This window comes from Dermacentor variabilis, unplaced genomic scaffold, assembly GCF_050947875.1.
Source record: "Dermacentor variabilis isolate Ectoservices unplaced genomic scaffold, ASM5094787v1 scaffold_13, whole genome shotgun sequence".
NCBI classification, from domain to species: domain Eukaryota; kingdom Metazoa; phylum Arthropoda; class Arachnida; order Ixodida; family Ixodidae; genus Dermacentor; species Dermacentor variabilis.
In genome coordinates, this window is record NW_027460291.1 from 12,099,456 (window position 1) to 12,121,984 (window position 22,529).

At 47.8% G+C, this 22,529-nt stretch overlaps 1 protein-coding gene across 6 annotated transcripts in view; it reads right to left on the bottom strand.

The window, feature by feature from the left end:
- The window catches only part of LOC142566730 (uncharacterized), a 106,037-nt gene that overhangs the window by 58,495 nt on the left and 25,013 nt on the right, over positions 1-22,529 (bottom strand). For all 6 annotated transcript variants that reach the window (XM_075677592.1, XM_075677593.1, XM_075677591.1 and 3 more), the window contains one exon: positions 14,324-14,471. In XM_075677592.1, coding sequence (XP_075533707.1) covers positions 14,324-14,471 — 148 coding nt within the window. The remainder of the gene's footprint in view (positions 1-14,323; positions 14,472-22,529) is intronic.

The window sequence follows — 22,529 nt, forward strand, 5'->3', positions numbered from 1 at the left end:
TTGCAGTGGTGGAGCTCGCCCCCAATAGAGGAGGTTTCTTAGCACGTGTTGTATGTGTATGTCCCCTAGACATGCCCGCATTGCAGGGTGCAGTCCAGTTTGTTTATGCTCTGCTGCTGGCTGCCCAAGCAGTGAGGCAGTAGGCATGGGCTTTTTTGGTGATTTGGCGATCGCGGTGTCTGAAGGGGCAAGGTTCTAACTGGTGTTGTATAACTCGCGGGTCACTTTTTTCATTGCGACAATAGATTGCATTTTTCACAAGCACTGCTCCGGGAGGGCACACGTAACCGGCAAACCGAGGCCTCAGGAGAGCACCTGAGGTTATAATAAAGCAGGCGACGCAGGATCTCCAGGGCACCGAAGGGGTATAGGGGGAATCAAAGCTGGAAGCATGGCGGCCCATAGGTTGGGGACGCGGAGGCCAAAGCGTCCGCGACAGCTGACAGCTGATCGCGTCGGCGGCTGTCCGCGACAGCGGACAGCTGATCTTATACGCCTCTGGCACACGCAGGCCTCAGTGAGCCCCAACCCACGGACCAGCGCGGGTTCTAGCTTTGGTGTCCCCGTTGCCACTATGGTGCCCTGGAGGCACCGGCAATAATGCGAAATCATAGCACATTGTTTCAATTACTAAAAAACACAATTGAATAAATCTAATTACGTATAGCCGCCAACTTGTAACACTAAGTTCAGCACTACCATGCCCCGCGGCTTCTGGCGGCACGCCTAGGGACAAACGCATAGAACACGCGCTAAGAAACTCCTTCGTAGTGCCTAGGCAGAGTCATTGTTACGGGGTTAAAAACAGTCAGACGTGTATTTACAGAATATTTACAATAATTATAGCAGCTGACAAGATGGTAGACAGTGCGCGAAGACCAGAAGTTTGTCTTCTTCCGACGATGATTAAAACATCTTCGTCAGCGAGTCACATGACCCCCGGCGGCTGAAGCACCGGCTTGGTGCTAGTTAGGAGGTGGGCGAGTGGTACAACTTAAGACGCGCGACTTAGACCACGTCGGAGCGATGCTGAGCCACGGTTGGCTCAAGAGGGGCAATTTCGTATGTGACATCAATTACTTGACGCAAGACACGGTAAGGGCAGGAGTAGAGTGAAAGTAACTTCTCCGAGAGGCCAACGCGTCGCGACGGTGACCAAAGGAGAACCAGGGCGCCCGGTGTGTAATGGACGTCCCGATGGTGGGCGTCATACAAGTGCCGCTGATTGTCCTGCGACTCCACAAGTCAACATCGAGCAATATGGCGTGCTTCTTGTGCTTTGCGGATGGCTTCACGGGCGAGCTCGGATGTGGAATTCAGACTAGCAGGCAGATCGGTGTCAAAAGGTAAGGTAGGGTCGCGGCCAAACAAGAGGAAGAATGGAGAGAAGCCTGCAGTATCATGGCGAGACGAATTATAGACGAAAGTAACGAACGGCAGCGCAACGTCCCAGTCGCGATGGTCATCGGAGACATAAATGGACAGCATGTCAGTAAGGGCGCGGTTAAGGCGCCCGGTTAGACCGTTCGCTTGTGGATGGTAAGCAGTAGCAAGTTTGTGTTTAGTCGAGCACGAAAGTAGAATGTCATTGACAACTTTAGAAAGAAAGTAGCGGCCTCGTTCGGTGAGGAGCTGTCGAGGGGCGCCGTGGTGAAGGATGACGTTTTCTAGGAGGAAGTCGGGAACATCGGTTGCACAGCTTGTCGGAAGAGCCCGTGTGATTACATATTGGGTGGCGTAGTCTGTTGCTACAGCAATCGACTACAGTCGCCGACCGATTTTCCGGACTCCAAAAATTCGGACATGCCCAATTATTCGGTCAGCTTCGCGGCACCGCCATTGCCCCCATAGACCATAATGTATAACTGCCGAAACTTTGGACACATTGCAACCTCTCGTCTGATTTTTTGGACACTCCTTGAGCCAAATCAATCGAGAGCACCATGCACCAACTATGACCGGCGCATAGTTCGACTTGCTGAACGCCATTTTTGTTTTGAACAGAGCCTCCTTGCTGCCCCACGAAGTGGCGCTACTGGTAATCCCCGCTCATCATCATCGTTTCTGCCTGGTTCGATAGAGTGGCTCTACAGCAGTTCCAGTTTCAGCTTAGTAAGCCATGTCAAGACAATCCAGCAGCTGATTTGTTTCTTCGCGCACGACGCTGCGAGCAGGTTACGTTTTTCGTTTGTGCGACTGGTGTTGGCACGGTGGTGTTTGCTTTGTGTGCTGTGTCGAGGTTTCGGGGATCCAACGCGGCATACGGAAACATCGCGTAGAATGTCTAATGGCGCCGACAGTGCCCGAGCAGACTTCACTGGGGAATGCCAGCAAGCGGGTGCCAGGAGGCCTAAGATTTGTCGCCTTCCGATGTGCTCCCTACTGACGCGGAAAATGTTCTGCCGAGACCTGCGCAGTGGTTGCATTGCGATTTCGGACACCGTCTCATTTGACAGTTTCACAGGTGCTGACACTGCAGTACTGACATGCGCAGAACTCAACGACGGCGAGATCATGCATCAGGTTTCTGCTGCACCGCCGGACGATGACTCCGAGTCGTAAGATGACGCACAATGTGCTACGCTGCCGTCGCATGCGGAGCGTACACAAACAGTGACCGTACGACCCTCTCAGAGATTCAGGCTTATCTGACTGCGCGTAAACAGAACAGCGTGCAACGGCGCATTCACGATTTCTTCAAGCCTACTGCCAAGCCCGAATTAGCACGTGGAAATAAAGGATTTCATTTTTTTTTCTTAATCTGCTTTTTCGGACACCTGTTTATTCGGACATTTCCGCAGTCCCCGTGAGGTCCGAATAAACGGTCGGCGACTGTAGTTTCCCGAAGCAGACATAGGAAAAGGGCCTAAAAGATCAGCACCTACACGGAAGAATGGTTCTGATGGTACGTCAAGTGGTTGAAGGCGACCAGCAGAGAGTGTGGTCGGCTTTTTGTGTCGTTGACAAAGGTCACACGCAGCGATGTAACAGCAGACGTCACAGTATAGACCAGGCCAATAGAAGCGCCGACAAACGCGGTCATAAGTCCGTGACACGCCAAGGTGACCTGTAGTCGATACATTATGAAGCTGGGCGGGAACAGTCTGGCGCAGATGCTCAGGAACAATGAAGAGTCGGGCAGGGCCGTCCGGGCGCATGTTAGAGCGGTACAATATACCATCTTGAAGTTCAAACATGCAAAGGGAAGGATCAGGCATCGTTGAAGTGAGCCGTTGAATAAGGTGTTGCAAGGAGGCGTCCCAACGTTGTTCGGCTCCAATGTTGTGAAAAGCCTCCAGAGAGAGAACGGTGACAGGTACGCCGGTCGCAGAAACGTCAGGAGGGTCGACAGGATGACGCGACAAGCAGTCCGCATCTTGATGTAACCGGCCGGTCTTGTATACAACTGAATAGTTGTATTCTTGGAGGCGCAGAGCCCAGCGGCCAAGGCGCCCTGAAGGATCTTTGAGGGACGAAAGCCAACACAGAGCGTGGTGATCAGTGATGACTGAATTGGCGGCCGTACAAATAGGGGCAGAATTTATCCACTGCCAAAACGAGAGCCAGACACTCGCGTTCGGTGATGGAAAATTGCGCTCAGCAGAGGAAAGAAGGCGGCTGGCGTAGACAATGACATGTTCTTGCCCTTGTTGTTTCTGTGCCAACATAGCGCCAATACCGTGGCCACTGGCATCGGTACGGACTTCTGTTGGAGCTGATGCATCAAAGTGAGCAAGAGTGGGCGGGGACATAAGCAGCCCAATCAGCTCGGTGAAAGCACCAGCTTGCTCAGGGCCCCAAATGAATGCGGCATCTTTCTTGAGGAGCTGAGTGAGAGGGCGCACAATGTTCGCAAAATTTCGGACAAACTGACGGAAGTAGGAGCAAAGGCCCTAGAAGCTGCGAACATCCTTGGCACATGTTGGCACGGGAAAGTCTTTCACTGCCCGTATTTTATCAGGATCAGGGCGCACACCAGAAGAATTGACAAGGTGCCCGAGCGCAGAGATTTCCCAACGACCGAAGTGGCACTTGGACGAATTTGATTGTAGCCCCGCCTGACAGAAAACATAAGATCGTCGATAGGCGTTTGAGGTGTGTTGCAAAAGTCGGAGAAAAAATGATCACGTCGTCCAGGTAACGGAGGCATATGGACCACTTGAAACCATGTAGGAGGGCGTCCATCATTCGTTCAAATGTGGCCGGGGCATTACATAAACCGAAAGGCATAACTTTGAACTGATGCAGGCCATCGGGAGTAATGAATGCTGTCTTCTGGCGGTCCATGTCATCTACGGCAATCTGCCAGTAGCCATGCAAAATCGCCAACTGTTGTCCTTTTTAACTAGTACAACAGGCGATGCCCATGGACTGCACGAAGGTTCCATGATGTCTCGAGAAAGGATCTTGTCAACTTCATGTTGAATGATATGTCGCTCAGTAGGTGAGGCGCAGTAGGGTCGCCGATGGATCGGGCTTGCATCACCGGTGTTTATTCGATGTTTTACGACAGATGTTTGTCCTAGAGGGCGCTCTCCAAGGTCGAATATGTTGCAGTATGAGGCAAGGAGGTAACATAGTTCATTAGCACGCTGGGGCGGAAGATCGTGAACAATAATTTTTGTTAGGGCATTCAAGTCTGAAGGGACAGGGGGCGAAGCAAGAGTTGAACACGAGGAGCTGTCACAAGTTAAAGCCGAAATGTGGTAGTCTGGCTGGTGTTATTTGCGCCAGGGATATTCCACGCAGGAGTACTTGTGTACAGAGTCTGAAGTTCACAAGCGGAAGGCAGGACTTGTCCGAAATGGTAACGACAGTGTGAGGAAAAGCGACGTTATGCGAGAGCAGGACATCCGGATTAGGAAATACAATGTACCGTATTTACACGATTGTAAGTCGACCCCCTTTTTTAAATTTGAAAGTCTGAAGTTGGGGGGTCGACTTACAATCGAAACCAAAACATGGCCCCGCCAAAAAAAGCGATACCAATTGGAGCTACAATGTAGTTACAATTATATGTTTGCTCTATGGCCCTACCCGTATCTTTTCGCTATCCCGCGTGTTTGTTCACTTTTCGGAAGAGTTTTTTAACATTTTCGAGAGTCTTACAGTGCATGCAACACTCATGGGGGAGTGTCGATAGTTGATGGAAGCGCCGCTGTTCTCATTTGCGGCGGCACCCTCAGAACGGCGGTGCTTGCGGGGAGTATCGGTAGTTCATGGAAGAGCAGACACCGCTCGCGAGTTTCTCTTTCTCTGTTTAAAGGCATTGGTATTGGTTTGACGTGTTCCACTTGACTGCCGGCTACGTGCTACTTCTATGCTTCCCCAGTCGTCATGAGTGCTCCAGGCCCACTAATCGTTCGGCACTCGTTCACAGCAGCGTTCAAGAGGGCTGCCATCCTATACGCCGAAGAAACAAATCACTGCGCAGCGGGCCGCAATTTCGATGTTTCTAAACGGGTGATGCGAGAGTGGCGACTGCAGCGAAGCGAAATTTTCACCTGTGTGACGGCAAGTGAGAAATTTCCCACATGCCGAAGTATGGACGCTTTCCGGAGCTGTAGGCTAAGCTTGCGGCGTACGTCGCTGAAATGCGTGATCGGTCCCTGCCAGTGAAGTGCGACGTGATCATGAAATAAGCCCGGACCTCCGCCTTAATTTTAAGGTTCTGCTCCGCCGTGAGTACAATGAGTGGCTGGCGGCAGAAGACTGCGAAATTATGCCAACTGGACCTGTCAAAAGAGCCTCCCTGATGGCTGCGTGTAGTTGGGTGCATTTCACGTGGGCTGCTGTTCTGCAAGATGTCCTGGTGCGGTCATTTGCCAAATTTGAAATTTCGCTGGACCACGACGCACTGTGGGACCGCAGCAACGATGACAGCACTAGTGAAGACGAGTAGTCCAGTGACCGATGTCAGCTACTAACAAATTTTCGCTATCGAATGCGCCCTCGGGTATGCTCTTATTTTTTTTTCCGGTCAAGCGATATGGGGGGGTCGACTTACATTCAAGTCGACTTACAATAGTGTAAATACGGTAGTCACTGTCTGGTACAGGTGGAATGGGGGAGACACCTATGTAGGTAACGGCACAGTGAGGGAGGTGAATATGCTCTGTGGAACATAGCCGTATCGGAGCACTATCGGGAGGGTCAATAGCAGCAGGTAGAGCGAGTTGCACAACACCAGCAGAACAGTCTATCAAAGCGGAAAGTGTAGACAAAAAGTCAAGTCCCAGGATGAGGACGTGAGGGCCAGTGCTCTAGTACATAAAATAAAACAGAAGTATGATGTCCGGCGAAACTCACGCGAGCCGAACACATGCCAATAACGGCTGGTGTTCCACCGTCGGCAACTTGGACCACAGGTGAATGGGCAGGTGAGAGGATTTTCTCGAGACGATTCCAAAGCTGAGCATTCATCACAGATACGTGCGCGCCAGTGTCAATCAGAGCTGTAACAGGTACACCATCCACGTTCACGTTAATGAGGTTCCGATGTGTGGGCAAGGTCAAAAGAGGATTTTTGCGTCTGGTCAGTTTGGCAGCATCCCACTCCAGGTGCTGCACCCATTAGTTTTCCGGAAGGGTGCGCCGAAAGGAGCTAGGGGACGGTGATCAGAGTGATGGGGGCGATCGGGAGAAGCGGCGACGTGGCGAAGGAGAGCGGCTAGAGCGGTAGGACGAGAAGTGTTGCCAGAATTTGCTGGCTGCGTTTGCGGGGCGAACCGAGGAGCAGCATGAGGGCCGTGGGATGGGTGGTAGGATCAGGGGGTCTAATTCCACGAAGACCGGCAGTGACGTGAAATATGGCCAATACGGCACCAAGTGAAGCATATAGGCTCGTCGTCTGGAGTACGCCATTCGGCCGGGTTGCGATACCACGTTGGGACATTCAGGCTGCGGGCGCGTATGACAGTGCTGGATGGAGCGTAGTCAGGCTGATTAAATGAGAAGACGTTGGTCAAGCCAATGTTGGCCAATTCCTGGCGCACGACGGACTGTATCAGTGAGACGGTCGCCTGGAAATTGTCGGGGCCATGGGTTGGGGTCGTGACAGGAAATGCGGCTTCTATTTCACATCGGATGACATGGAGGATGTCACCAGAGCAATTGGGCATGGGCGGACTGCGGAGGTCTTCGCAGGTGGACGTAGCAGCGATGTTGGGAAGGCGGGGAAATGGCTGGGCAATGCGGCGACTTTTGGCTTCTTCAAACCGCCAGCATTCGGTAATGATGGCTTGCACAATGGAAGAATTCTAGAAGACAAAGAGATGGAAGGCATCATCTGCTATGCCCTTAATAACATGTGCAACATTATCAGGTTCGGACATCTTCGGATCCACTCTGCGGCACAGAGCGAGCACGTCCTGGATGTGAAATAGGATTCAGTGCACGTCTGGACACACGAAGCGAGGTCTTTTTGGGTGGCGTGCTGACGTTCATCAGGCTTGCCAAACAAATCCTAGAGTTTCTGTTTACAAATGTCCCAGCTGGTGAGTTCCTTTTCGTGGGTCTGAAACCAGACGCGTGCCGCGCCCACAAGGTAAAATATCAGATTCGCGCGCATGATGGTCTGGTCCCAGTGGTTGCTGGCGCTCACCCGCTCATGTAGTTGAAGCCAGTCTTCAACATCAGTGTCGTCGGTGCCAGAAAAGGTTCCTTGGTCGTGGGGTTGTGCTAGAATGACGGTGGGTGTGGGTGCTGACGGGCCCGAAGCATCCTCGCCTTGAGCTGGCATTGTAGATGCAGCCAAGAAGCGCCCGCTGCATAAATCCGCCTTGATAATGATCTTGCAATCTCCACCAAAAATGTTACAGGGTTAAAAACAGTCAGACGTGTATTTACAGAATATTTACAATAATTATATCAGCTAACAAGATGGTAGACAGCGCGCGAAGACCAGAACATTGTTTTCTTCTGACGATGATTAAAACATCTTTGTCAGCGTGTCACAATATATTCAAGGAGCAAAAGTCCCCATATTTCCTCTCTCACCCCCGCTCTTACTCGCGCATGCACGCACACGTCCGGCATCTCCGCAAGTGCCACGCCCCACTGTACCTACTAGCAATTGTAAATACACTTCCAGGATAGCGCCCCCCCCCCCCCTTTGCCAGTAATTTAGACTTGGTTGAAGGAGGGCGCTTCCTCGGAATGTTACGGTACACACAACCTGGACATGATAGCATCGGATTGTAACAACTCTGTTACGCGGAAACTCGAACACAAACCCTTTTTCAAGCTGCCGTTTGAGGTCTGTCTTAGTAGGAGCAGCGCGGCTCACTTGGTTCTTTGCTACACTATCAAAAAACAGAACCAGAAAGCTCGTCTTCGTGCATAGTGTTTGCCACCAGCATTTCCAGGAAGACATTGCGGTTACATAAGCTGCAGTTCCCGGGAAGCCTGAGAGGCAGTCGGGGATCTTTGTATGCTATCGTATTCTGCTCTCTCAAAGATGAAGCTTAAGCATCCTCTCAGATATTTTGACTCCCCAATCTGCTAAAATTTATCAAATCTGACAAAAAAGCTCTACCGACGATTACAATATTCCCTAATGCGAAATTTGGGTGCAGCTGTATATGCGTTTTCATTTCACTATATATCGACTGGCACGGACAATCAGTCTTGTGTGGCACATTACAAGCGGAGAGAAATGCGGCACAACTGACTCACTAATCGGGAGATCATGAGAGGAAGTTCGTGGCTGACGCATGGGTGCAATTCACAGCAGCCGCTGCAGACAACCTCCGCTCATGCAGCGCTCTGTTTCCATACAGATGACGCACACTACTCTGGCACCTTCTCGTAGCAATCATCGCCACAAAGCCCCTTGTGCACGGCATTACGCTTTTCACGCTTTTGCCATACCCTCCTTCTTTGCTTTCCTCCTCATGCTCTCTTCGCTCTTGCTGCTTTTTCTCATCCCCCCCATTGCACCCTCATCTTGCACTGTGCTCGGTTCAGGGGTGGGATGCCAACGCTCGCCACAGGTGCCTAAGAGCTGCAATCTAATGGTCACAGTTCAGTTCAGATGGTGCAAGATGTTGCTAGTAGAAGAATTCCAATGGAAATATTTACTAACATGCAGAAAACCTGTTGATCGAACTGATCAATTTCTTTAGGCACAATAACGAAAGAGTTAACAAGGTGTGTATTTGGATTGCCCTGCCTGGATGGCAGGATAAGCTGCAGCAGATGCCAATCTAATATAACAACACAAACAGAACCTTCAACAAAATAAACACACACAACACCACTCCCTTACAGCCAGAATGAATGTGCCATCGTCTGCACCTGTGCCTAATGTAAAACGAGTGCTACAAATTCAGGGTGTCTACCAAGTTGGCATTTCCAAATTCCCTGAGTTTTCTAGGTTTTCCCTGAGTGCCTTTGTGAAATTCCCCGAGCGGTGCAGAACAATGTTTTATGTCAAGACGGGCTGAAACCATATCGCCCGATGCTGTCACTCTCTAGTAAGCATATGAAAAAAAATTTTTCAAACGACTTAATGTAATTTGAATACTAAGGAGTAGTGTTTATGTTATTCAAAAAAAGAATAGAAGGGAGGGTTAGTAAAATGCACAGCAAATAAAATGTCTTCGAAAAAAATTGCAAATCGAGTCGGACATTCTGAAATACAAATAAAAAGGAGATGCATACAGAAGCAAATACTTTCTAATTAGAGCTATTTCTATCCACTGATAGCAAGCTCAGTGGTAGGAGGCCCGAACTTTGTCACAATTGAGATTCTCTCTCAACAGCTCGTAAGTCAACCTCAACTGTCCTGACATACTCTTTAAAGAGTTTATTTTGGTTTGGATGAGGGACACCTGCATCTCAGCATCAGCAAACACTGTCTTTTTAGCTCAAAATGGCGGCAGTATGCTTCCTTTCCCGTTCATTCCCCAATGCGTAGGTCCTTTCTGTCCTTGTCCGCCTTCCGCCGCTCGTTCGCCCCACGGACCATTTGAAGCCTCTTTTTGGTCAGTTGCACAGTCCCCATCCGATTTTTTGAACTCCTTAGGAGCCGCGAGAACGTCCAAAAAATCGGCCGGTTGGAAAAAATAAATGCATGTCATTTACTTCCCTTAAGGGCTCAATCCGCCATAGGCACATTCAAAAACGCTCTGCAGGCCTGTCGGTACACGTATTAGGCATATCGGTGCTCGTACTGTCACAGGAAATACCAGGTGCACGCGTGTTTAATTAAGGAATACATACTGTGTACCGTGGCAATAGCCCCTTCCCACGGTTGTTATGCTTCACTGCAATATTTTCGCGTATGCTTCACCAAGAAACATTTCTGTACAGAGGCAAAGCTGACTTTCGGCAACCTGCATTATGCAACGCACCGTGCTTTCCAAGCTTCTAAGCCAATCGCGAGGACCACAAAGGCAGAGTCCGTGCCATTGCTGACCAGCAGCGAATTCCTTCAATAAAAAACGCGGCACCCAATGGCAAGAAGCTTCATAGCGAACGTCGAAGCGGTTAGGCCTAGCGTTGCCGCAGTGGTGGCTGCGGCTGCCAGCGGATCTGCGTGCGAGAGCGCCGGTTCGAGGCGGCGAGCTAATAAAAATGGCAGCGGTGGTGGCTTTCATTAATGCCGTTTTGGATCTGTGGTCACGGCAACGTCCGGAAACTTGGACGGTGAAGAGCTCTCGCGTCCGAAATTTCAGACGTTCTGATACATTGACTCTATGGGGTACGTGGCGGTTCCGCGAAGCCGTCCAAATTATCGGGAATCCGGAAAGTCGGTCGTTGACTGTACACTGGCAACTCCTCCAGCCGACGACAGTGCATCAAAGACGATTCATTACGATCCCTGTCTGTTACTCGAGCCAGCATTACCGCGACTTTCGACCCTTTCAATAAAATTACAGCTAATTTTCCGTGATAGAGGCACAAATTCCCTGAGTTCTCCCTGAGTTTTTACAGACTACTCAAAATCCCCGAGAATTCCAGGTTTTCCCGGTTGGTAGACACCCTTAAATTGTGTGTCCACCGCTTTAATCCTCTTCCGTACCTCAACATAGACAAGCAATGCAACACAACCTGAATAATGCCGTCTCACTATGGGACTTCCAATGGCTTATAATTTGTTTTCTATTGCATCCATAACAGCAACGCACAATTTTGCAGATGAATATGTGCAAGTGAACTGGTTCCAAATTGCAATCAGTTACGTCCACGACACCACAGCACAGCAGCATAGTACGAGGGCGAATCAGAAAGTCTTTGCCCCTATTTTTTATTAGGCAAAATAAGGTACGTACAGGTAATTACAAATAAGCAGAAGCTCGCTGATATGTTCCCGTTACGTACATTTTCTCAGCGCCAACGTTCAAAACCCTGAACACAAAAAATTACCCAATAGAGTTACGCTCATTTTTTTACCAGTTCATACGTTTTCGAAAAACAATTTTTGAGCACCAACGTTCAGTACGTCACCAAACTGCTACCATATAATAAGTTTTCTGGGCACCAGATCCCATGCAAATAAGAAAACGCACGAGGCGCGTGTGATTGGCAACAGTATTGGGGGTGAGGACTTGCAGAGTGGCCATCTGTCGGAAGCACCTTCCTTGCAATAGTATGAGGGATGATGGATAATGCAGTGCACTCCGAATAGGTTTGGCTTACTGCACTCAATAAAAACCACGCAGCAGCCCTCCTGGACATTTCTCTAAGTACTCTCAAAATGAGGGGAGTTTTTTACCGTTAAAATAATAATGGGCAAACTGAAAGCACAGAATCGTTTACACATGCTCTCTCTTCACTGAATATGTAGAGTGAACACCACTGCGCATGATCACCATGATGGAATCTCCTGAACCAGCTTCTTGCGTGAAAGGTAGGCAAACGGTGAGAGCAAACTGTGAAATGTGTTCTTATAGTGGGCTGTCTGAATAACCGAATGGAGCAGAACAGAATGAAACCTCAATGCAGCGACCAACTGTACATATGCATGCATGTCTGTACACGATGTTTTGCTTTCATTGCGAGCGCGTTTTCGCATTGTGCCGCGAGCTTTAGGCCACAGGATATGAGCACTTGACAATACCCAAGTAACCAGAGTTGTTAAAAATAATTTTATTATAGAGACTTTGATGCACACCATGGCTGCAATGCACCGTCGCTACAATTTAATCTGCTTTCTTTTCTTCTAAATTCTTGGATGTTTCAATATTATTTCTCAAGTTGCGTCACACTATGTTTATCAATCCTCTCAGCGTGCAATTTCCCATTGCTTCTTTTTGTAATCCAGTACATTAATTCATAACACTAACATGACTATTGCCATGCTTTTCTTTAATGTGCTTCTTACCGCTCACTTTCCATTCCAGCAAACTTGCCAGAATCTAGCATCAACAAGTTCATAGACCAAATAAAGCATCATGACATTAGTGGCGCAGCGGGTGAGGGCAAGGGTCTCAGTGCATGTTTCCTGCTGCTCACTGAACATCGCAGTCTTGACGCCATAGCAGAAATCTTCCTTACGTCTGTGCTTGCTGCACACCTGCACTATAGCCGATGGCTGTTTGCCTGTTCTAACTTTTGCGAGCCACGCTTCACGCAGCTTCTTGTCCTACGGCTATGTGTGAATAAGGCAGACACCAGGCTCCGCTGCGTACGTCCAGCACTGCGGCACCGAGCAGTAGGCTACCATGCTGCATGTCTCCAAAAACGGCCACTACTTGTTAGTGCTTTCAAATGCTGTCAAGCAGATACCCAAGGCAGGAAAACCTCACCACTTAATCAGAACCGCAGCCCAAGTGAGACTTTAAACTTTCGATGTCAGTTAGCTTCTACACTTCCGAAGCAGCCAATGCGGCTGCTGTGTCCACGTGATCCCTCATGCCACGTCACGCCAACGGTGGCAGCAGCTTTTCCAGTGGTGGAGCTCGACCCAATATGGCTGCCCGCCACGACAACTTCAACTGCCATACTCACCCACCCGTCTCACGTGAATACGCCGGCGCACTCTCCGTTTCTCATTTCGGTAACAACAGATCATTTCCGGGGTCATCGCACGCTGCAGTCACAGCTGTCATTGCCAATCCCATTGCGATAAGCATCTTTGCCTATCTGTTTCACAGCACGTGGTGCTGTCAGAAGCGTAGTACACGCTTTCAACAGGCAATAACCGAAACATGCTGCCGTTCCCTGCTGCAGACTGCGATCTTATATGTTTTCTTGCCGCTAGATCCCATGCGAACAAGAAAAGGCAAGAGGAACGCACAATCGAGAACAGTATATAGCCGCCTGCTGTCAGACGTGGAAACGACGGCGCGCACAGTATCTTATTCCAGTACCCGCAAATCTTCGCTTGGGTTGTCGCATGCCGCATTCTCAGCTATTGCTGCCAAAGCTATCACGATAACCATCTTCACCTATCTGTTTTACAGCGTGCGGTGCGTAGTGCCATTGGTAGTGTACTGCACACTTCCAGTACGGGATAATCCAAACATGCCGATGTTCCCTGCTGCAAGCGGCGCGATGTGGGCATTATGTTTCGCCTCGGCGGCATCCAGAACAACCACCAGCTCAATTTCGTTTCAGTTTCTTGTCGTCCTCAGAACACCACGCAATAGGAAACGCGTCTCGGGCCACCGGAGCACTGGCCACCAGCTCGACATGCGCCGGCGTGTCATGCTGCAACGATCCACGCGATGCCTCGCATAACATAGATGTCAACAATAGTCAAGTATGTCAAATTCGATAGTTACTTCTGATTTTACATTGTTTCTTGCGGCTTTTTCCAAGACGTATGAACAAGGTTCTACTGTGTACGTACTATTCTACATACCTTGCACTATTTTTCCGCCTAGTCCCCACACCGGTTCAGACATTTCTCCCATCGCAGCACTAAATAAGAGATTCCCCTGTCGTCAGTCAGCAATGCACACAGCCTGCCCGAATGCTCATTGCCATGCAAGTCTTGATAGCCCTTTTGCAAACTCATAATACCTCCACCTCACACGTCCAAAAGTGAGACACCTTTCCCCACATCTGGGCTGCATTTCCCTGTGGATTTCAATGGGCATTCGTCCCTTGCTCTATAGAAAACAAATCACACTTTATTGCTCGCATACTGTGGACGTGTGCTGCCCAACCGCCATCTTCAAAAACTGTCAGCAGCACCATGCCGCGGAGCCACCAGCAGATAAGGCTGGGCCGGTCCAAGAAAAGTCCACTTCTGGGAATGGATACATTGACTTTGCATTCATAGCCGTAATTTGGCTAAAAAGAAAAATCAGGGCAAAGACTTTCTTGCCCCTGCCTATGTGGGTAGAAAAGCTGTACACCAAAATGCACTCACTTCGGATGAAGGCCTCATGACGCATACTCCTTTTCTCTTTCTTCGTCTTTGCTATCCCTGCCTTGGCAGTAGAGAAGGCCAGTCCTAACCTGTGTCCCAGCTGTTCCCCAGTTGCACCACCCTGCACCTCTGGCTGGCCACCAGCAACCTGAAAGGCATGCGCAGAACACAGACATGAAGAGAAATTAAAAACAAGAATTTACTAGATTTTTAAAGCTTTCTAAGGCTGCTTGCTAGTCGTGTGCCTACTTCTTTTACTTGTTTGCACTTGGTGTATAGTCTAATCAGAAGTGCAAAATTAATGTCCTGCTAAAGTTAAAGCGCTTAAGATATGCAATACAGAGCCCTGACGTGCCAGCCTTGCCAAACCTGGGACTGTCTGAGGCACCTATTATATATATATATATATATATATATGCATTAGAACTGCCATTGTTTAGGTGGAGTATTCTAAAACATTACGCTAAAAGTGCTTGCAGCGACAATGAAACATTGCAAAAAACTTTCTCCGACAAAGTATGTATACAGCTAATATGAAAAGGCCGTCAAAAGCAAAACCTGGGATAAAAATTTGTGGCCAGGTCAGACACTTGTAAAATATGTGACAGTTTCACCTGAAGAGGAAGCATTGGCAAGCAATAACAAGATTTAGCGTTACGCCATAGCTCCTCGTCTGGTGCTCTAACATTATGTGGAGGCAAAATGGCGCGATGCAACATGCGAGATTACTGCTGCTGCACAACAGGAAAATACAGCCAAATTTTGTTACGAACCCCACATTAACGAATTTGTCAAATTTACTAATATTTTAAAAATCCCTGCCAGATTGCCTATATTTTCAATATAAAAATATTTCAGAACTACAAATTTCAATGCAGCTCATATTTCAGAATAACACACATAATTTATTTCCCTGTTTATAACCTAGGTACATCAGTATTAGGAATTCGGCTAAAAGTAACAGCGCTGCAACTCTCACTTGAAACAAACCGCGAGTGCAGTAGCTATCATCATCACCATGTCGAGTGCCAACTGCTTCCCCACAAAGCTGTTGTGAAGTTCACGCAAGATCCAACGATGAATGCAGCTAGCAACGGCACCAAGAAGAACCGAAAGCAGTTTTTTGCTGCAGAACAAATTGGACGTATTGCAGGAAATCAACCCAGGGAAAAAGCAAATCGACATGTGCAGAAAGCGCGGCATTGCCACACTGACCATCGTGACCATTTTGAATGACCGAGACAAGATTGTCAAGCTTCACCAGGAGTCGCAACTCACTCCTGCGCGGAAACGGCTGCGACTGGGAAACATTCAAAATGTAGACCAAGCTGTTCTCACATAGTTCAAAGATGCCACACTGCTAAACTGAATTTGCTCATGACACCTGCCACGCACTTGACCTAGGTCTTCAAATTGATGCCATATTTGTACTTTTCCAAAGCCTTTGATGCAGTTGCACATTCCAAGCTTCTGCATAAACTAAAGAGTGTTTTCAATAATCCTAGCCTGGTTACCTGGATCTCAAGTTTTCTGTGAGATAGATTGCAACACATTTGTTTCGATTCTGCAAAATCGCCTACGATGGCCGTTACCTCTGGTGTTCCACAAGAATCAGTTTTAGGCCCTCTTCTCTTTCTCCTGTATATAAATGACCTACCTAAGAATATGCTACCAAATAAAATCTGTCTACACCAATGACTGCGTTATCCATCACATAATTGCCAATCATGAAGATCACGCCATTATGAATAATGTATTTTCAAACTTTTGTACCTGGTGTAATGAGTGGCAGATGAACATTAATTTTCGCAACTGACTCCATGTCCTACTCGACACATACTATGCAATTGTGTCTTCCTTAATACTATGCAATTGCGTCTTCCTTACTGCTTCAATGGTATTCCTCTAGAAAACGTTTCTCAATATAAGTACCTTGTCATTCTATTCACACATGATTTATCCTGGTCAAACATATTGAAGCAACCTGTTCTAAAGCTCTAGCACGTCTAGGTTTGCTAAAACATTCCCTGTGCTCAGCCCCTAAAGAAACAAAATTGCCCACTTATAAAACCCTACATCTTGGATTATGGGTGTGCCATTTGGAATCCATACCTGAAATCCGACATAAAAAAACTCGAATCCGTCCAAAAGAGCTATCCAATTTATGTTCAGGCGTTACGACAAGGACTTCTCCCTCTCTTCTAACCTTCCCTCCTTGAACCTTTCTTCGCTGGTAGAGCGGCATACCGTATTTACACAACTGTAAGTCAACCTTTCTTTTTTTAATCTGAAGTGGGGGGGGGGGGGGGGGTCGACTTAAAATTGAAACCAAAACATTCCACCACCAAAAAAGCGAGACCAATGAGATACCAGGGGAGCTACAACGTAGTTACGATTTTATGTTTGCTCTATGGCCCTACCCATAGTTTTCATTATCCCGTGCATTTGTTCTCTTTTCGGAAGGGTTTTTCTACATTTTTTAGAGTTTCACAGCGCATGCAACACTCATGGGGGGTGTCGATAGCCAATGGAAGTGCCGCTGTTCCATTCGCAGCAGCAGCCCCAGAACGGCGGTGCTTGCAGGAAGTATCGATAGTTCATAGAAGAGCAGACACCACTCACATGTTTTTCTTTCCCTGTAGCTCTTAGTTTGATGCATTCGACTCGACTACCAGCTACGTAGTACTTCCATGCTTCCTCAGTCGTCATGAGTGCTCCAGGCCCACTAAACATTCGGCGCTCATTCATAGCAGCATTCGCCGAAGAAACAAATCACTGCACAATGGGCCGCAAGTTCGATGTTTCTGATGTTTCTAAATGGGTGGTGCAACAGTGATGAGTGCAGCGAAGGAAAATTTTCCCCTGTGATGGCAAGCGAAGAATTTCCCACGGGCCGAAGTCGGGACACTCTCCAGAGCTGTAGGCTAAGCGTGCGCCGTACGTCACTGAAATGTGCGACCGGTCCCTGCCAATGAAGTGCGACATGGTCATGAAAAAAGTCCAGATCATCGCCTTTTAAGGACCTGCTCCGCCGCGAGTACGAGAGGCTGGCAGCAGAAGACTGAACTTACGCCAACATGACCTGTCAAAAGAACCTCCCCGACGGCTGCGTGTGGTTGGGTGCATTCGGCGTGGGCTGCTGTTCAACATGTCGCGGTGCGGTCATTTGCCAAATCTGGAATTTCGCTGGACGATGATGTGCTGTGGGACCAAGGAGGTTATACTAATACTAGTATAACCTCCTTGCGTGGAACTGTAGCAGCAATGACGATGGCAGCACTAGTGAGGATGATGGCACAAGTGCAGACGAGTAGTCAAGTGGCCATGCCAGCTACTAATAAATTTTCGCTATGGAATGCACCCTCGGGTATCCTTTCTTTTTTCCTGTCACACGCGATATGGGGGAGTCGACTTCCATTCGAGTCGACTTACAATTGTGTAAATAGGTAATGTAGAAAGCCTTAAACTGTTTTACACCACTGTTAACTCTGCATGTTGCTCATCCTTGGAATGCATTAAGTTTGCTAAAGCGTCTAACACACGGAATTCTCACTCTATAAATACAACACCCCTGTAAGCCCGCACTGACAAATTGAAATATTGCTTTTTTCCCCGATCTATTGAATTGTGGAACCAACTTCCCCTGACATACCAAAATTGACATTTGATAATTTTCTTAAGGCAATCATTGGTTCTGTAGCTTGATTCGGAATTACTCTATTTTCCCTCTTACCGCTAACTCATTGAATGGCTACTTATGTACAAGTTTCTTCCGTTCCCTCCTCAACTATAGGCTAATTCGAATTCTTAACATCCTATGGTCACTGCAGCGCACCTTGCCGAGCACATCCACATCTTGTATGATGCCAGCGTTAGCACAGAGTAGAGAGTCTATTTCATTTGTAGTCTCGCCGTTCGGGCTCCTCCAGGTCCACTGTCGGCTGTCCCGCTTGCGGAAGAAGGTATTCATTATCCTCATATTATTCTGTTCCGCAAACTCTACTAATAAGTCTCCCCTGCTATTCCTAGTGCCTATGCCATATTCCCCCACTGCCTTGTCTCCAGCCTGCTTCTTGCCTACCTTGGCATTAAAGTCGCCCATTAGTATTGTGTATTTAGTTTTCACTCTACCCATCGCCGATTCCACGTCTTCGTAGAAGCTTTCGACTTCCTGGTCGTCATGACTGGATGTAGGGGCGTAGACCTGTACGTACTTCAATTTGTACCCCTACCTTTAAGTTTCACGACAAGACCTGCCACCCTCTCGTTAATGCTATAGAATTCCTGTATGTTACCAGCTATATCCTTATTAATCAGGAATCCAACTCCTAGTTCTCGTCTCTCCGCTAAGCCCTGGTAGCACAGGACGTACACGCTTTTTAGCACCATATATACTTCTTTTGTCCCCTTAACTTCACTGAGCCCTATTATGTCCCATTTACTGCCCTCTAATTCCTACTGCTAGACTTGCCTCACCAGATAACGTTCTAGTGTTAAACATTGCCAGGTTCAGATTCCAATGGCGGCCTGTTCAATGGTGGCTTTAACTCAGGAAGAGGACCTTAGTGTTGAAGCAATGAACGACGATCTTATGGGCATCATTAAGGAGTGTGCAATAGAAGTCGGTGGTAACCAGTAAGCTATTGCAGGAGACGAAAGGTCTGATCAATAAACGCCAATGTATAAAAGCCTCTAACGCTACAGCTAGAATAGAACTGGCAGAACTTCCCAAGTTAATCAAAAAGCGTAAGACAGCTGACATAAGGAAGTATAATATGGATAGAATTGAACATGTTCTCAGGAACGGAGGAAGCCTAACAGCAGTCAAGAAGAAACTAGGAATAGGCAAGAATCAGATGTATGCGTTAAGAGACAAAGCCAGCAATATCATTACTAATATGGATCAGAGAGTTCAAGTGGCTGAGGAGTTCTATAGAGATTTATACAGTACCAGTGGCACCCACAAAGATAATGTGAGAGAGAATAGTCTAGAGGAATTTGAAATCCCACAAGTAACGCCGGAAGAAGTAAAGAAAGCCTTGGGAGCTATGCAAAGGGGGAAGGAAGCTGGAGAGGATCAGGTAACAGCAGATTTGTTGAAGGATGGTGGGCACATTGTTCTAGAAAAACTGGCCACTCTGTATACGCAATGGCTCATGACCTCGAGCGTACCGCAATCTTGGAAGAACGCTAAGATAATCTTAATTCATAAGAAAGGGGATGCCAAAGACTAAAAATTATAGACCGATCAGCTTACTGTCTGTTGCCTACAAAGTATTTACTAAGGTAATTGCAAATACAATCAGGAACACCTTAGATTTCTGTCAACCAAAGGCACAGGCAGGATTCCGTAAAGGCTGCGCAACAACAGACCATATTCACACTATCAATCATGCGATAGAGAAATGTGCAGAATATAACCAACTCTTATATATCGCTTTTTGATTACGAGAAAGCGTTTGATTCAGTCGAAACTTCAGCAGTCATGGAGGCATGACGAAATCAGGGTGTAGACGAGCCGTGTGTAAAAATACTGAAAGATATCTATAGCGGCTCCACAGCCACCGTAGTCCTCCATAAAGAAAGCAACAAAATCCCAATAAAGAAAGGCATCAGGCAGGGAGATACGATCTCTCCAATGCTATTCACAGAGTGTTTACAGGAGGTATTCAGAGACCTGGATTGGGAAGAATCGGGGATGAGTTAATGGAGAATACCTTAGTAACTTGTGATTCGCTGATAACATTGCCTTGCTTAGTAATCAGGGGACCAATTGCAATGCATGGTCACTGACCTGGAGAGGCAAAGCAGAAGAGTGGGTCTAAAAATTCATCTACAGAAAACTAAAGTAACGTTTAAAAGTATCGGAAGAGAACAGCAGTTTACGATAGGTAATGAGGCACTGGAAGTGGCAAGGGAATACATCTACTTAGGGCAGGTAGTGATCGCAGATCCGGATCATGAGACTGAAATAATCAGAAGAAGAATAATGGGCTGGAGTGCGTTTGGCAGGCATTCTCAAATCATGAACAGCAGGTTGCCACTATCCCTCAAGAGAAAAGTGTACAACAGCTTATCTTACCAGTACTCACGTATGGGGCAGAAACCTGGAGGCTTACGAACAGGTTTCTACTTAAATTGAGGATGACGCAACAAGCTATGGAAAGAAGAGTGATGGGTGTAACGTTACGGGATAAGAAAAGAGCAGATTGGGTAAGGGCACAAATGCGAGTTAATGACATCTTAGTTGAAATCAAGAAAAAGAAACGGCCATGGGCAGGACACGTGATGAGGAGGGAAGATAAACGATGGTCATTAAGGGTTACGGACTGGATTCCAAGGGAAGGGAAGCATAGCAGGGGGCAGCAGAAAGTTAGGTGGGCAGATGAGATTAAGAAGTTTGCAGCGACAACACAGCCACAATTTGTACATGACCGGGGTAGTTGGAGAAGTATGGGAGAGGCCTTTGCCCTGCAGTGGGCATAACCAGGCTGATGATGATGAATCACTGGTTGATGCCCATGATTCCTAAAATTATGTGTTATTCACTATGCTTATGTGCATATATATATGCATGCTATGGCCATATATATATGCCCTGCAGTGGGCGTAACCAGGCTGATGATGATGATGAGGATATATGAACTGAGATCATTTTTTTCTTAACATATTCCTTATACTAGTGCTTTGCTTTGTACCTGTGATTCGTGTACCCCCTTTTGCTGTGTGTGTGGCACCCTTAATTTTGTCCCCCACTTCTGTGATAACCCTCTTAGGGTTGCAGTATGTATAAATAAATAAATAAAAAATAAATAAAATGTTCTCATCTCTGCCCCAATGGTCCAAGGAAAAGCCCGCGAATTTGCCAATGCACTTGAATTAACTGAGTTCGACGCCAGTGCGGGTTGGCTTTTTCGTTTCAGCCAAAAGAACGGAATAACTTGGCAGGTAGTCTCAGGTGAAGAAAAGGCTGCCGACACAGAAGGCGTGGATTCCTGGTGCAATGATTGTTTTCTAGAGGTGGCTGAATCATACTCTGAAGACAATATTTTCAACACGGACATGTTTTTATCAGCTCCTGCCAGACTGGATGATGCACTTCAAAGGGCAGCAGGGCAAAGGTGGGAAGAAGTCGCATCTTCGCATGACAGTCCTGCTTTGCTGCAATGCAACAGGCACAAAGAAAAACCGCTCGTCATCGGCAAGTACGCAAAGCCTTGCTGCATGAAAAACTTCATGTCGGCACCGTACGACTACCCCGCCAACAAGCGAGCCTGGATGACCAGAGAACTATTTTCCGAGTGGCTCATCAAACTTGATCAAATGAGGAGGGATGACCGAAGAATTCTACTGCTTGTCGACAACTGCTCTGCTCACATTGTGAACGTTCGCTTGGAGTTTCTTCCACCAAACAATGCATCCTTGCTGTAACCCCTAAACCAAAGCAGAGTGTGAAGACAGAATTTCGTAAGCACCTTGAGCTGCGGTTGATTATCAACCTTTGCCTAAAAGAGCCACTGCAATCAATATTCATCAGGCAGCGGAAATGCTCACGGGAGCTCAGCTAAACTTCAAGGCATGCACCATTAGCAACTGCTGGCACAAAGCAGGGCTCGTCGCAGCACCTGTGCAGCTTAAAAGGTGGCCGACAACAACCCAGGAGACTTTTGGGTCGAGGTTGCGGAACTGCTGCCCGCCGTCTCTTCCTTCAATGACTACGTGGAGAGCAACAGCGAAACACTAACGGCGGTGGACCTGACAACCGAGGAAATTGTTAATTGCACTCACGATGTCTCCAGTGACGATGACGAGATCGTGTCGAACAATTATGTTTTAAATTATGGGGTTTCACGTGCCAAAACCACTTTCTGATTATGAGGCACGCCGTAGTGGAGGACTCTGGAAATTTCGGCCACCTGGGTTTCTTTAACGTGTACCTAAATCTAAGTACCATGGGTGTTTTTGCATTTCGCCCCCATCGAAATGCGGCCGCCATGGCCGGGATTCGATCCCGCGACCTCGTGCTCGGCAGTCCAACACCATAGCCACTGAGCAACTACGGCGGGTAACAATGATGTGCAACGGGGGTGTTCGCCTAGCAGCACTAGCTCTAGGTTGCAGCGGTAGGCTTAAAACAGGTCGGTGCTATATCGAAACGGGGAAGCAAGCACTCCTTGTCGTCTTCTCATTCACTAGCACCATGCCC